Source organism: Vanellus vanellus (genome assembly GCF_965231255.1).
Source record: "Vanellus vanellus genome assembly, chromosome: 5".
Taxonomy (NCBI): domain Eukaryota; kingdom Metazoa; phylum Chordata; class Aves; order Charadriiformes; family Charadriidae; genus Vanellus; species Vanellus vanellus.
This window is the reverse complement of record NC_138910.1, coordinates 56,848,583-56,865,546: the sequence shown is the minus strand read 5'-3', so window position 1 is coordinate 56,865,546 and position 16,964 is coordinate 56,848,583. Positions and strand designations below refer to the sequence as shown.

Sequence of the window (16,964 nt, the reverse complement as noted above, 5' to 3'; positions counted from 1 at the left end):
TTGGGGGGTGGGGGGCACAACACCGTTAAGTTCATTGTGTGTGTGTGTGTGTGTGTATATATATATATATATATCAGTATTACCTCATACAGCAGACAGCCTAGAGACCAGATGTCAGATTTGAAGTTGTAACCATTTTCGTGTATTCTCTCTGGAGACATATAATAGGGTGTACCAACTGCAATAAATACACAAGTATTTTTGAATGAAAATTTCTGTTATTATATAGCAGTAAAAGTACAGTCTTCCCGGCTAAAAACCATTTTTCATCTTCTGTATTTCTATATCTCACTTTCCTAAGTATATAATATCAATTCATACTTATGACTTCAGTTTGATAGAAATACGCAGGAATTAGATATCTATTTCATACAATGAAGCTTTATTTTCACTACTGATATCTAATTACCAGAATTATTCAGTTGTAGAATACTTCTAATTTTTGCTGTTAAAGAAGGTCAAAATTATTTATTTTCTTCTGAAGAGAACCAAGGGAACATACTACACACACACACACATCCCCTCTCCTTTCCAAACTGTTATCACTGTGGTTGGAAATAACAACAGCTACAAATTCTCCTCCATGGCTTGAATTTTATTTTATTTTTTAAATGAGTCGCCTGTTCTTCCTTTTGAGAACAGAGAAATCTGAAAAAGCTGCTTTTGAAACTAATAAACGCAATTTAGTTTGAATATCTGAAACTAAAATTGAGCCTGAAATCCATCCATCTTCCCAGAGAAGAAGGTAGGAAAACCTGCAAGCCCAGCAGAAGCCGAGGTTCCTACGAGCGACTCGGCCATCTGCTGCAGGACTAGACTCTGCGAAGGCTTTTCAGCTCCCAAATCTGGCTGTCCTAGCTTAATCCTGCCTCAGAGCTGTGGGCTCTGGAGACGCCTGCTCTTGAAAAGCAGCATTTACCAGGACTGTCCCAGAGCAAATTTACATTGGATACTCCAGGACATCTCTCCCCTTGATTTTAATCAGACCCTACCCATCTGTGTCACAAGCTACTTGGAAGAGAGAAATTCTGAGAGATGTTTCAGCTCTGTAAAAAAAAAAAAAGCCATTAAAAAAAAAAGTATCTGACTGACAGGTTCATGTGTGACAGATCAACAAAAAAAGAAGTCATGAAAAATAACGGTAGTGACAATTTTGGTGCATTCTCTCTGAACTTTCTTCCTATATCCCCGCAAAATGACTGCCTAACAGCAAAAAGAGTCACAGATCTACGCAGATTTTTACTTCAATTTTGTATGGAATATTTTTTTAAACACTGAATCCTGATGATGAAAACCAACTGAATTCTGCCAATTCAAGTTGACCTTGTTTCGAAACTAAGTATCTTGCAACACAGCCAGAGATTAAAATCAGCACTCTCATTACAAACTATGAAAATCGGAGTATGAACCTCACACTGTTTTATTTAACACAAAGATCTCATGTCACTTCTGAATTAGCTTCATCTATTCATAATTCATCTCTGTATGAATACTGGAAACAGAGCTATACCGAATACGTAATTCATTCCAAATCTGAATAATCAGGTTAATAATTAATCAGATTAATAATTTTACTCTAATAATTTCCAAAAGTTAAGGGTTTTGCTTTCACAATGTGCCCTATCTTTCGAAAGGCTAACATCCAAACTATGTCATACTTTCTTAGGGAGGAAGGGAGGTCAGGCTACTGCTGCTGGCAACCCATCATTTCAACTGATCTCCTTGACAAACAACACCGAAAACAATATTCCAAACCAACATAAACTAAGAACCTGCTTCTCTAAAAGATATGCAAGGACAGAGGCCCCATATTGCATCCTACAATGGATGTGCCCCCCTAAATATTTTGGTGGAGATTTCCAGCCCCGGGAAAGCAGAAGGTGCTGTAGTCCCTCTCCCCAGAGGCTCCCTGAGGAATCACTGCAGCTCTGAACCGAGACTACAAAAGATCACGAGCTTAAAAGGAGAAAGGCTGGGGAAAGGCAACTCAAAATGACTGAGTACTGTGAAAAACATTTACCCTCACAGGATGTTCGTATCCACCCACAACAGAGGAATGCTCAGGCGGGATGGTCTTTTCCCTGTGAGAGAACAGGCACACAGATGGGTGGCCTGCAACACCCAAAAAAGCTACCAAAATATCCAGAAGCAATTCTGTTATTCTACTGTATCAACAGCAATACCTTAATGGGTGTTTAATGACAGCTATCTTAAAATTGGAAACTGTAATTAAACAACATTTGGTGCGACACAGCTTTCATATTTTTATTATCCTTACTGTTGTACTTCACTCCTGAATATTTCTCTTATTTTTTTTTTTATTTTTTTTACTCCAAGCACTTGTGAGCTTGGACACCTCTGAAAACTTTCAGCTGTGTAGCTGTATTTTGCATCGATAAATTGATGCACTGGTTTAGTATATTCTGACGCTTTGTTGGCAGAATTCATCTAACAACAAAAAATAAGTTTAATAGTAATCTGGTTCTTAGCTGGTTACAGCAGCACTGCCTTTGCTGCTCTGAGACATCACGCAAGTAGCTGGCAGTGAGTAATGTGCCAGAAAGAAGCTTCACAGAATCCACAGGGGGCAGCTGAAAACACAGAGGTTTGAAGGTTCATAGTTTACCAAAAGCAAAGGTAATTTTAACCAGTAGCTCTGGGAAGCCTGCTGATACATTAGGGGTCTGATATGACTGTGAAAGATTGATGATAGTGAAAAGGAAGAACAAATGCTATCATTTTACAGCGTTTAGCCTAGTGTAACACCTTAACTGCAACACAACCTGAAGCCCCCGATGCCCAACAAGTAAAAGGAACTGAAATTACAGTTATGTTAGTCATTGAATTACAAAACCAACCTGAAGATCGAGACATCATTACTACTTGCAAACGGTTTTTAACAGAACATGACACAAAAGATTCATTATTCTGACATTCAGCAACTACTGAAAGCATTGCAACAGTCCTTTAAAATGGTGAGCAATCTCGGTACGTAGCACTGTACTGCTGGCAAGCTACTACCAGATGTGATTATATGTTGTGTTTCCTTCCTGGATGGTTATTTTTTCTGTTAAGTGAAATACATCATCACAATACTATAAAGACATGCGACCTTCTTTACTCATCTGAAGGCACAGAAGTGGGATAATACAAGACAAAGACGTAATACATTAGGGTGACTACGTTTTTAAGAACAAAATCTGTAACTTCAGCATTCTGTTCACTGCATTTGTACATCTCTGATAACCTGCAGATCTGAATGGTAATCTCCATGAAAATGGCCTGGGTCAAATAAACTGCTTCCTCAGAATCTGCTGCTGCTCTGGAGCTCCCTCCCTCTAAAGATGCTGCAGATCCAGAAAGCGTTGTTTCTTTATGCAAGCTTTCTGCTATTAGGAGAGGCAATGGACATAATGGAAATGGTGGTTATTAGGGGGCAGGAAGCTGGATCTGAAGGATCAGAGGCAAAGAAATTATTACAAATAAGGGAGTTACGATATGAACAGTCCATCTTATTACCTGCATAAACACATAACTCACACTGCAGCTGAGTTAGAGACGAGAGTGTTCACCTGAAAACTGACAATGCATCGAGGAGTTGAATGAAATACAATAACTAGCTCTAAGTACTATCGAGCATCTTTAAACTGGGAGGAAAAATCTGCCTGCTAAATGTTAGTACTACTAATAGCAAACAATGTAATGGCTGATTCAGGTGGTGTTTAATAGACTAGTTTTTAAAAGGACCATATAATTATTACTGACATTCCATGCATTGGAACACATAACTATCCAAGTTCAGGAAGGGGGCTAAAATCACTTCTGTAACTCTTATGATTTTCAAGGAATTCCAAAACAAGGCTTCAGTTAAAAAAAAAAAAAAACAACGAAAAAAAAAAAAACAAACCACAATTTAAGTAATGAAAAGATAAGTTTATGAATGACTTCATGGACATGAGATCACATGAATTTTATAAGATAGAGTTCAACACAACATAGAAGTGCTTAACAAGATGAATGGCTGATGCTGAAGACAGACAAACTAAGTTACAAATAAGCTGAAGTTACAGAACATTGAGGGTAACCAACCACTGACACGACAAATTCTCCATAAGTTGGTTTGGTTGGTTTTTTTTACATATTTATTTATTCTAATACAGGTGTAGGAGATTTCTAAGTCATAGGCTCGTCTTCAACCATGGATATGGGACTTAAAATACTGCACTTATCCAAAGTAATTCTGCAACCTAACCTACATTATGCAAATAGTCTAACTGCAGAAATCAATCTATAAATATCTTGGGTTATTTTACAATGTAGCATTGTAAAAGCACAATATTTTACCTTCAGCTTTCAAACTGCTGTGAGATCTCAGGTTTTTGAACATAAAATAACAGCTGTTTTAATACAGCTTCTTTGATGACTGCAATGAATCAGCTGCAGATTTCCCCCCTAGCCTGCCTGCACACTGAGGGTGCAGGTTCTCAGAACAGTTTGGTTGAGATTATGAAAGTGAAGCTTATTCTTTTCACAGCAAAACGGTGCTGCATACCACTACCCCAGCACCCTCTGCTGGGTTAGAGATCCATATGTAAGAGGAAAGGAGAGCATCTGAACACATTTTTATAAGGTATTTTATTCCCCACAACCTGTGTGAGTTTGCAGTCAAATCCCTCATAACATAACTCTGTGCCGGGGACAGGAGTACCATGGAAATAACAGAAATTGTCAAACCACAGAAGAAACACCAGAATTGGATACAGATGATCATTTGCTTTCAAGCATTTTAAGGATATTGCAGATCTGCTCCTCTGCCCTGCAAGAAGGTATTCACATCATGGCAGCAATGTCTGCCTGGCCAGCATACCACGTAGCCCTCTAGCACAACCACACCAGAGAAATGAAGTGATTTCTTATTTTTTTTTTTTTTAATTGAAATGCTAAAATATGGACTACCCTTAAATCCACTGAATGGCTAACAAAGATTAAAAAAATGCACATTTCTATAAGCTGGCCTCAGAATTGCCATTTCATCAAAGGGCATAAGGCCTGGCACTCAGCCATTAAAAAACAACAACAAAAATAAAACCCCTAATGCACACACTCATAGGAAAATTAATAAGAAGCCTTTTTTGGATCATCTTCCCCTTTCTAATATAAAGTCTTCTGAAATCAAGAATTTTTTTCAGGTTTGTTTCGGATCAACAATACCAAATGCCTCCCTTTCCTTTGCATTTTTGGAAGAAGGATTTTCTATTTTCAAAAAGGTACACACACGCCACAAGAGGAAATTCTACTGTTTTGATAAGGCTGTATAGAAAGAGTTAAGAACATTAACAAACCCTGTCCAGTGCAGTATTTTCATTTGTTTCAAATGGACCATCAGCAAGTATTCTAATTAAATCAGTATTATTCATAATTAGCAGTTAGAAGCTGTAGCTAATGAAAATTTTAGTACATTTCTTTATCTCTGAAAGCCTGAATCTAGTTTGCTACTGAAATTTTTATAAAGTCTGTAAACAAGTATAAATTGCTACACATAATACGTTTGTAATTCACTGGGTATTCTGCACCAAAGGTTTACGGAATCATAAAAAAGATTTTCAGGAAATTTCAGGAAAAGCAGCATCAGAAACTGCATGACAATTTTAAAAAGTGGTCTCTGCTAGTGACATGATAAATCAGAGTGTCACTATCTCCACTGTAGCCTAAGTTAACAGCTGAACAAAACCTTTTTCCTAGGCTGAATTCTGACATTAGGTCATAATTAAGAAAGAACTGGAAGAAAGAGATTGGGGAAAGAGAAAATAAGAAATAATAGCTCCTCTACCAAGACACAGAACACAACATTAGAAACAAAGCTTCCATCCCCGTACCCCTGCTCTCTGGATGACTCTTGTATTTGTAAGAGATAAGCTTTAAAGGGCTTGGGGGTTTTACACTGTTTTTAACTCTAGCTCACTGTTTTTAACTCTAGCTCAGTCTTCAGTCCCTTTGCAACAATTCCCCTGCAATGAACCAAAATAACCCAGGGTTGAAGCAGTTTGTTCCTCTTTAACTTTTGATTTCTACCTCAGAACACCAGTGTAGCTCTCCCACCCTCACAACTGACTTTTGCCTACTTCGTGTGCTCCTACTCACAGATTAGGATTTACAGCTTCCTGCAAATATGGTCCCTCTTCACGCGACTCATTTGCATCCTTCTTCCATTCACAGGCAGTAGCAGGACCCAACTACAACAAATAAGATCTCCACAGTGGTGCCAGAGATGGCCACTGGGCTCCGATGGCAGCATGAACAGCAGCACTGTGCCATGAACTAGTATCAGATCTTTATGGTTATATCTGAACTTCGACGTGGAACCCAAGCACATTTCCAGTCTGGTCTCACTGCTTCTCCTCTGTCTCTTCCCCCCCCCTTTTTTTTTTTTATTAATGTAAGATTGCACATCTGTGTCTGAGTTTCACCTCAGTGCTATTAAGACCTCAGCAGTTACTCATGGTTTTGACCTTACCAGTATCAGTATGCATCAAACATGATAAAAAGAGGAAGGCACAAAAGAGTGACCAAAGGCTTTCTGGAAGACAGGGGAGTAAGGATTGTATCAAGAATTCCCTTTCTAAAATAGGGGTTTTTTTTTTAGCTTTTAACACAAGTATCACCCACAACTCATATGTGGTACAAACATGATGAACATTGATCTTCTCTTGTTTTCCAACTGTACTGATAACTGCAACTATCTGAATAAAGTTAAAGACGTGATGATAAATATGGTATATTTTAATCCAAGACGACTAATATTTCATAGTCTAATTAGAAACATCAACAATTCTTTGTGTGTCCTCCCATGGCCCTAAAATAGGGATTATAAGTATTACTTAACAATTCTTTGCTGTCTTAGATATTGTCTTCCTTATCATGCACTCAAACATATAAAAATAGCCAAATGCCTAATTACAGAATTGTCACTGTCACTTGTTAAAATTTCTCACCGAGCAGCATTTGAATTGATTTTACCTATCTGCATTCAAGTACCAGTAAGGTGCTCTGCCTGCCTTAATACCATTTACATGGAAGAGGAGACAAATTCTGCGTGCTGCCACCAATGGCCCCACTCTTGAGGGGTCTAAAAGTTCATTTCACACCCTTTGCAGTCAGTGAACAGGCTTGAATTCAGCAACCACTAAACATAGCCACTTCAGCGAGGGAAAATAATTTTTCTTCTTAACTAAAAAAAAAAAAAAAAAAAAAAAAAACACAACAACCAACCCAGAACCATACTATAAACACTAATTCTTAGATTTCTCTTCAAAGCAGATGCTACTCTGTTTACATGGCTTTTCTCTTTTAGAGAGATCCTCTTAGATCCTGTAATTTGTCCATTCCCTACATTTAAACTTAAAATATCTGTGAAATTTTTACTTTTTCTTCTTTAAAGGCTTCTTAATTGTCCTAGTCTCCACATGCTACTCAAAAGATGCAAATTATATAAAAATTTTGATTGGAAAAAGATAATACAATGCCTTTTTTTATGTGCTAGCAAAGAATAAACTGGTCATTTCAGAAAGTTTTTTTCTAGTCTTATAAAAATAAGTTCTCTGGGATTTTTGTTGTTTGTTTGGGGTTTTTTATTTTGTTTTGTTTTTAAAGTCTTTATGGTCCACAAAGCTTAATTCTGATCTCTCCTCGAATTATTTAGCTTATATTGAGAAACTTCACCTTAAAATAGGGAAGCTCCTCTGTTAGCCCTCTCAGAGCATATAAACGTGTTGCCAATGTTACCCATACAGGCACACAGAATTACTAGATTCTTTCTAACACTGATTAAAGTTCAAGTGAATTTTAAAAAATGCACTCATATTATTGATCCTATTTTTCCTGGCATTTCTAAAAAACGCTACTGTCACGAAGATTTGTTTTGAGCCAGGAATGCACCTTAAATGATTCAAACAAAGAAGAAAGGAAAAAACAAACAAACCATAGAAGCTGTACTGCTGAAAGTGACACCTCAGTGTCACAGCTTTTCTGTATTAGTCCATGGTGCTGACATTTTTTTTATTATTATTATTTCAGAAAAGCTTTAACTGGACATAATCCTTCTCTTCCTCCTCATAAGTAAGCACGGTATTTCTACCACGTAAAAAAAAAATCCACCTCCCCACTACCTGTACCTCCGAGAAAGCTTACCTAAAGAATGTGCAGCTGTGGTTTTGGAGCTGAAAAACCGACCAAGTCCAAGGTCTCCAAGCTTTACTACCCCTGTAGCTGTAATGAACACATTAGCTGGCTTTATATCTGGAAGAAAAAAAAAAAAAAAAAAACACACAAGAAATTTAAAAGTCACAATGAGGTTGCAAGAAAAGCTACTGCTGTATTAATAACAGACTGAAAGAGGTTTTTATTTACAGCTAATATTAACAAAATTCGAGTGTGCTGTTCAGAAAGAGCAAGTCTGGGATTCAGAATTTTAAATTAACTATTTTAATAGTAGAAACATGGCTCAAGCAAAAAATTAAAAGCCATGGAAAGTATTTAAAAAAAAAAAACAAACCACAAACAAGCAAACAAACAACAACAAAAAAAACCAAAACAGAACACCCCCAACACCCACCCCACACCCAAAGAAGCATATACAGGAAGTTCATTACTACTTCATATAAGCTATATATAAGGACTTGCATTAGAACTAGAAAACCTCTCATTATGCATGCCTTAAGTAACAGACCAAAAATGTTTCGAGAACTGTAAAACATATTTTTCATCACTTTTGCTGATCAGATTACCCACACTGGCATGATGTTATTTATTTGAAATAGGTAAGTGATTCCCTTTAATAGCAGGCATTAAAAAAAGAAGCAAGTTTTACTCAGGAGAATGGTTATTTGAACTCATCAATGGAATTGGGCTAATCAAGTAGAAACAAAGAAAAATAATGATGTATACCCCAGACAGTTATTTTTCACAAGTAATATTCAGTTTAAGTTTTAACCCAATCCTTTAGAGACAAGAGCAAAAATTTTTATTTTATGATTTTTAACAAGGTACCTATCCTGTTAGTCTTCTAAATAAACTGACCTGATATTTGTTTGGCAAGTGTGCCTAGGTCCTTCTCAGCTCAAGAGCAACGCATTGTGGCTCTAAACTTAAAGAAAATCACTTAACTTTGGTAAGAGGGGATTATAGTTTGCATAAAATACAGGTACAGTAAAAGGAATGGTTAATAACCCTTCAAATACCAGCATTTTCAGGTTTCAAATAAAAAGTTACAAAACCATGAGCTTTAGAGAGGGAGACAGAAGCAATTACGTGATGCTGCTATCTGACCTAGTTTTCAAGAGTTTGGATCACCCTTTGTGTAACAATCCAACACGGGCATCAGCTCAACTTAAAAATAGCTTTAGTTGTCATTGGTTTTGGTGTGTAACCATGGAATTGTTAGATTTGCCATAGGTTTGCCAGAAGCTTTGAAGGTAGTATTTCAGTTTAAGGAATTTAAACTCATTTTGGTTTTGAGCTAAAATATACTGGAATGAACTAGTCTGGTCACAGAAGCATTAAAGGATGATACCTATACCCCATGGAAAGAATCTATAATTTTATGTCCTTTGTATAATTTGCACTTACAGATACCTGTACAAATGCATAAAGGAAAAAAAGGAGAATCACATGGGAAAGGTATTTGCAGCTGCAGGGGTCATCTAAGACGATCTGCTGAAGGGTGCAACGTCTCTAGCCGCAAATGATAAAACTCAAGAGATCGAGGGACTTTTGCTTTCAGGCAGCTATCTGCATCCCTGCAGAAGGAAGCCACCAACCTGTGACACGTAAGTCCACCTGAACCCAGAGAGACAGCCCATATACAACTTGCAACTCATAGCCAGAGGGATTTTCAAGGCAAAAAAAAAAAAGTGTACATCTGAGAAGCAGCTATGCTATAATCTGTTTTCTTTGACTTAGAGTTACAAGGTAAAATGAAGACAATATATGGAGGAGACAGCAGTACAGAGGTTTAAAATGGGTAAAAGAGATTTAGTACCTGACAGGGATAGCTGGCAACTACAAAGGCTGTTGGGACATGGTACTTGACACAGAGAGTGGAAATAGTGGAGAGGAGCAGAGAAGGGGAGAAAATGCTCAAGGCTGCCCATAATCCAGTAGATAAGGGAGTGGGAGAAGGACCTATACATCACCAGAAGGCATAGAAGGTGGCAAATACTTTTGTAAGAAAAAAGGGTGCAAGAGGTGAAAAGAATGGATGGATAGCTGTGCAAGAATGCAGTAACAATACTTGGGAAATATAACAGGCAAATATAGAAGAATAACAACAGGGCAGAAAATAAGAGCCAGCAAAATGAATTGAGCAAGCAAAGAGGGGCTCCATCACTTACAGAACTATCACTTCTTTTGAAAGCGAGGTATCACAAGCCATTGCTGCCAACAAATACCTACCACAACAAATGTACAACTACAAACTTCTGTCACACTTTTTCATTACTCATAGAACATTAGAGAAACATATATTGTGTCAGCTGTCAAAATCAATTCCAATTATGACGTTATATGGTGTCATTTGCATTGAACCAACTTAATTCTCATATAGTAAAGGTTTAGTAAAGGCAAATCATCTTTGATCCTATATTACCTCTATGCATAACACGACGAGAATGCATATGTTCCAAGGCACTGCAAAGCTGAACAAAGTACTTCCAAACCGTTCTTTCAGGAATCAACCTCTTCTGTTTCTTAAAATGCTTAAAGAAAAAAGGATGGACACTGAACATTAAATTTTAAAACTTGCATAAAATGACTGAAAAAAGAAAAGATAGACAATCCTTTATTTAAAAACCAACTACAAGAGGCTCACAACCCAAAACATTTCTTGACACAGAAAGCTTTTCCCTTAAATATTAAACACACACATTGATAGTACGTGAATTAAGTCAGTCAACACACATAGAGCCACAAATGACATTAATGAAATAAAACTGCTACCCGAGAAAAGGATTTACAGGGTATTTAGCAATCCTCAATGCAGGATTAATGTGGTCAGAATAGCGTAGCATAGAGTAAGTGGCCACAGAACAAATAAAGGTCAGATATAAAAGTATGTGCCACAGAACTTCCCGAACAATTCCTTATACCAACATTGATTGCCATATCCTAATTTTCTAAACAGAAGAAAAAAAATTAGCAGCAACAATCATAAACAAAGTACATGTAAGAAGAGTTGATCGGAATAGTTTTAGAAACTTCAGCAATACATAAAAGGGGACTAAAGGAACTGCGATTTCTGAAAGTTTCATAGTGATTAACTCCTGTACAAATATTTTCCATCCTGTATAAACAACCCTTACCAAATCACTGGTAGCAGTTCAATGGCCCGTTAAAGCTTACGTGAAACATAATTGTGCTCTGCTACACACATCTTCAAATATTATATTCAGGCACTGGAATAACACTGTCCTCCAAAAATACATACTGAAAACCTGGAAGTCAGCCAATGCTAAAACATGAAAGTTTGATTGTTATAAATTTTGCAGCTAAAGGTAAGAAGACTGAAAAAAAATCATTGCTCATTTAGTCTCTCTTTTTAAAATCTGCCGAAATACAAATTCTTTAAAGTTAAACGCACAAAGAAACTACATGAACAACATTAATACTAGCAAAATTTTAGACGGAAAGCAAAGTACATAGACGTATTTTAATAGCATGTGTACACACACACACACACTTCACACTCATGCACACCTTAAGAAAGTTCGTATAACAAACATTTATTACTCTCAAAAACTAAAAATATTTTCATATACTATGTTAAAATGTGCCACTAAGAAGTTGACAGCTGCATCTACACATTACAGAGTCATGCCGGAGTATCAGAAAGATGTTTTTAAACTAGCTATAGCAAAATATATCAGTCATACAAAGGATCATAACATTTCACCAAAATGTTTTTTGTATAGGGATTATTTCAAAATGCATTTTCATTTAAATGAGGCAAAGCATATAAATTACTTCTTTAAATATAATTTTCTCTCAGTCTTGGACTGAATCCAAACAAACCCTGTGTATCTGTTCTCCCCATAGCTGGATTTGCATATCAGAGGATTGTTTGATGTCAACAGGAAGATGGAGACCAGGTTTCTTTTCATTTAAAAACAAATACACAATACATGTAAGTATGTGCACATGAAAGCAGAGTTCCTTGATTTAAAATGCATTCTGAAATTATCATAATTATAACTAGGTACTTTATTTAAACATTCTGAATTATTATTTTTTTAACTCAAATCTAAGCACAAGCAGTGATAAAAGACCATTCGCAAAATGTCTGAAATGGGAAGATTTTCCATTACGGACTTCCATTCCGATGTACTGCAAGTACATCAGTGGACTTTCAAAGTATTTATGTGCAAGTATTCTTTTAAAATTTTATTAATTTGCCATCTATAACACTGTAGCTCATTGTACACTGCAAAATCAGCTTCAGTTCTTACAGTGCAAGCATGCGGTATAACAACAGTTTTTAAAACGTAGTCTCATTCTACTGAAGGCATTAATAATTTTGCATGATAATAATTTCTCATCCTGAAAGCAGCAATAACATTAACCCTGTAGAATGTATCCATCTAAAGAGGAATGCAAAAGAGAGCTGCTAGATTTACTAACAATGTTTAAACTAAACAAAGAAATAGGCAAGATTTTCACTTTCATAGGTTTAAAAATAATCCAGTGCCTTTAAAATAAACTCACTGAGCACTACTTTCTGTAGTAATTAATTGCACTATCTTCTTCTATCAAAATACGTATTCTCAATGTTTTCTTGGGCTGTTTTCTACCAATAGCCTAAATAGTGATGAAAAGCCTCCACTTCCAAAAAGAGATTGCTTTTGCAAAACTAGCCATTGAAACAAGCAGTATCTTTCCTAGAAATAGTCCAGCAGGCAGTGTTAATTCTGAGAAAAGTCAATAAGGAAAAGTAATCCCATTCCCGTTTAGAACCTTACCTTCTAACAAGAAATATAAGTTGATGGAAAACATGGGCAAACTTATTTTACGCTGAACAGCACAATTAAATTCATATACCACATATTAACTGCATTCAAAGCAGGATCCTTTTCTCTCTTCTCCATTTTAAAACAACCACAATGCAAAATGCGGTTCTAATGGTTGTGGGGTCTGCCCCGCTCCCTATAGGGAAGCCAAAACGCAGAAGACGTGACGCCAAAACAATAATTTTTAACCTGTATTATAGCAGAGCTTAGTTGCACCACAAACAGTTCATCCTGCAACTAATTCACTGCCTAGTGCTGTAATGTCTTGAGCATCCTAAAGTCCACATAATCAAGCTACCTTATTACAGTTATCTCCCATTGTATACAAATTTGACCTCAAAGGAATAGAGCGTGACATACAGCTTTCTAAAGTATTCCCATCTTCAACATTTTACTATTCTGCTTCTTCCACCCATCTGAGGCTCAAAGGACAGTCCCGATGTCCTCTCAGACCACTGACCTTCTAGGGTGTGACATTAAAAAAAACTCATAATCCTGTTTGAGGTGGAAGATCAGTCTCAACATAGTTAAAACTGGGCAAAAAGGGAACTGCTGTATATATGCATTGAAAATTTGGGCAGTGCTGCAAGCTACTGTTTTATCAGCTAAACAGAGAATACCAGGCATGCTCAGGCAGCAGACTGTCTCCCAGCAAGAATTATTTATTTCAAAAGCCATATCCCATGAAATTTCCATCTCTGTCTTTGAGAATGGAATCACAAAAAACTAATTCGAAGAGTTTTCACAATGTCAGTACAGATAAAACTGCAATTCAGTCATTTAACGCAAATGAAAATTTGTGTGGTCATAAATTTGCTATTCAAATGTCTTAAAGAGCTTTAAAGTAGGCAGGTTATATCACCAGTTTGTCTTTTCGTCCTTTTTTACAGAACGACTGTTTCGTTAAGGGAAAAATGGAACTCCGCTGGTTTTCTCTAATGAATTACTAAACAAAAAATTAAATAGTCTCCAAATGTTTCCATCCTAGTAAAGTTAACTATAGCTGCCCTCCAGATAAACAGCATATGCTATTCAGCTTCTTGGAGGCACAAAAAAAAAATTAAGTAAAAGATAGATGGGCAAAAAAGTTTAAAGTCAATATAAAAGCACGGAACTATATTATACTGAGTTTCTAAAGATGATGTTTTAAAGGCCAAATTCCAAAAGCAAAAGTGACAGCAATTAGCAAATGGCCTTACCCAGGTTTAACAAGCACAGTTCAGAGAATACTCTTAAAGGAAATATGCAAGACTATGGCTTTTATATGAAAACTAAGGATTTCCGGCAGATAAGTAAAGAACAGTGAGTATAGATGATTTCAGTACAATTGGAGATTTCAGATATGACTGCCTATGTCTCGGAAAAAATTTAGCATTCAGTTCTGACGTTAGGTGTCTCAGAGACTTTTAAGGTGTGATTTAGCCTGGTTTAGGCGTTACTGAATAGGAAAAAAATAGAAATAAATAAAAAGAGATTAAAAAACAGTGTTTAAGAAGCAAACTGGACTATAGAAAGCAAGAGGTTTATGAACATCTCCGGCAGAAAGATGATAAACTGATCACCTAAACAATGTTGCACAGTCATTATTTAAAAAAAAAAAAAAAAAAGTCTGTGAAACCATCAAATGAGTCCACAAGAACATATACTGAGATTTTTCACTGTGTATGCTCTAGGTTAGAGTTGCCTTCTGAAAGAGAGGATTTTGGGGGAAAAGTAAAATGAGAATAATCATTTCCTTGCTTTGAATAGATTCCCTTTCCTTTCTTTCACATTTTGATGAGGATCTTGATCGCATCTGTCTGTTCTCATGACTTCACTTCTGGCTTACAAAAATATTAAAGGAGGTTTTTTATATTTTATTGCATAGATTTATCAGAACACAGTGATTCAACAACCGGATACTTGTGGGAAGAAATCTGAACTTCATCAAGAGGAAAGTGATGCAGAAAGGATTATTACATGGAACTTCCAAGTAGCACATAATGAAGTTCTTGGCTACTTCTGCCTGTGTTTCTTTGGGAGTCTTTTTTAACACGGACTAGCAGAAAGAATGGAGAGAGGAAAGAGGAGGTCAGGCAGCTGTAATAGGAAATTATGGAAGCACGAGCAAGAGTTCTCACTCTGTGAATACGGACAAACAAATCCAAGCTGGCAAAGGCATGCAGGGTCAAGAAGACAGACCAGTGAAGATGGACCTCAACATCTCTGCATTTTGGAGTAAATATCAGAGACTCATGTACACAGAATTGAAGTTTCTACTTAAGTTTTACTTTCTATTTAAAAGGCTATATAATTCCAGTAGGAAAGCCGAGTTCCAGGACTTTTGTCTGGTCCTGTTCATTCATTAATTCAGCTGCCCATCTCTTTAAATCATGGTACGTTTTCTGCTATTTTTTCCTTGCTTTCTATGCAGAACAACAATAGAACTTTCCACCACATCTTGATCCATTCATCCAATTTGATCACAAGGTGATCAAATTTGCCTACATTTAAACAGTGACCCTACATTTAAATGAGCTGTCCCTTAGTTGTAAAAATAGAACAAATACAAAGAAACCCCAAACTATTTGGCATCTACCAACTGAACATACAGAAAGTAACAAGTACTTAGACAATAGTGTGAGAAACACGCTCGCTGTATTGAATTTTAGTCCGGGGCAAATTCGGTGGAGCAAAGAATATTTATTACAGCGCTGGGAGTTACACAGGGGATTTCTCGTCCTGTGGCTCATTTTTTCCTTCACAAACACTTGTTTTTATTTTGTATTCCTTATACTTATTCATATTTCTTCTTGGGACATAATTTGCATAATCAATGAGTTTTCAGAACACAACCCACTCTCAATTACATAATCATGAGTTCTTGGAATGCAACCCACCCCGAGCACACCCCCTCCCTTCTAGCAGCGCAGGCGATATGCTTCCTCAGGGGTCTTCCTGGTAGCCATTGGAGGGAGGCTTGAAGTCGTTATCACCATGTCTTTCTTGTGGCTTCTTCATTCTTCACACTCCTGTGGTTATCTTAGCTAACTACACCACCCTTTGTTCTGCAAGTTTCGGTACTTCCAACTGTTGCTTTTGTCTGATATCCTGTCTAACACTATCCCTTTCCCAAAGGCATAGCAAGCACACACCCATCTTAGCTGAAGCCATAGCAAGCACACATTCATTTTAGCTGAAGCAAAATTCTTTTGCTAAATTACTTATTACAATTGTGACTAATAAGAATAAATAAATTTTAAAAAATTACCTGCTTCTTTTTCCAACTTTTCTTTATAGTTGCTTACAATCTCCAGTTACTGAAGATGCCATACATTTATTTTTTCCCTTTCAGAATCCACAAAAAAATGCATTTTAAAAAAATTAATCTTCCTCTGTTAGTGATCTTAGTAACTTTATTTAATCAATAGCAACAAAAGACTATGACACAGTACAAAAACTAATCAACAAAATAACTGTACTAATAAAAGTGCCTACTAGCATCAGAAGGCCAAATCAGTAGAATGGAATTACGGTCTCTCCCTAAAAACTGACTACCTAAAGAACCCACCAAACGCACACCACAGAATTGAGATAGAAACATCTTCTCAAACACTATCTTCTTTCACACACAATCAAAACAGACATTTACTTACAAGAAAGAGAAAGCTTTGCAAGAAAACCGCAATTCAAAATTGGCCTACTTTTGTATTTTTAGTACATTTTCTTTCATGCTAATAATCTATTAATCAGACCGTTCATAAGACTCCTGGTTAAACTCAAATCCTTTAGAAAGCTTTGAACAGAGTCACTTTATATATACATATATATTTATCCAACTGCCTTTGCAAGGATTCATTTCATTTTTCCTTATTGAGTAGTCCACCTACACTCACTCTGTTCCACCTAACATTTTTGCTCATGCAAAAA

The 16,964-nt window shown here is 36.5% G+C and overlaps 1 protein-coding gene across 1 annotated transcript in view; it reads right to left on the bottom strand.

Moving 5' to 3' along the window:
- The window catches only part of NEK7 (NIMA related kinase 7), a gene marked incomplete at its 5' end in the record, with an annotated part of 57,552 nt that overhangs the window by 12,780 nt on the left and 27,808 nt on the right, over window positions 1-16,964 (bottom strand). Inside the window, 3 exons of the mRNA XM_082484039.1 lie at window positions 84-178; window positions 8,188-8,295; window positions 10,643-10,751. Coding sequence (XP_082340165.1) covers window positions 84-178; window positions 8,188-8,295; window positions 10,643-10,751 — 312 coding nt within the window. The remainder of the gene's footprint in view (window positions 1-83; window positions 179-8,187; window positions 8,296-10,642; window positions 10,752-16,964) is intronic.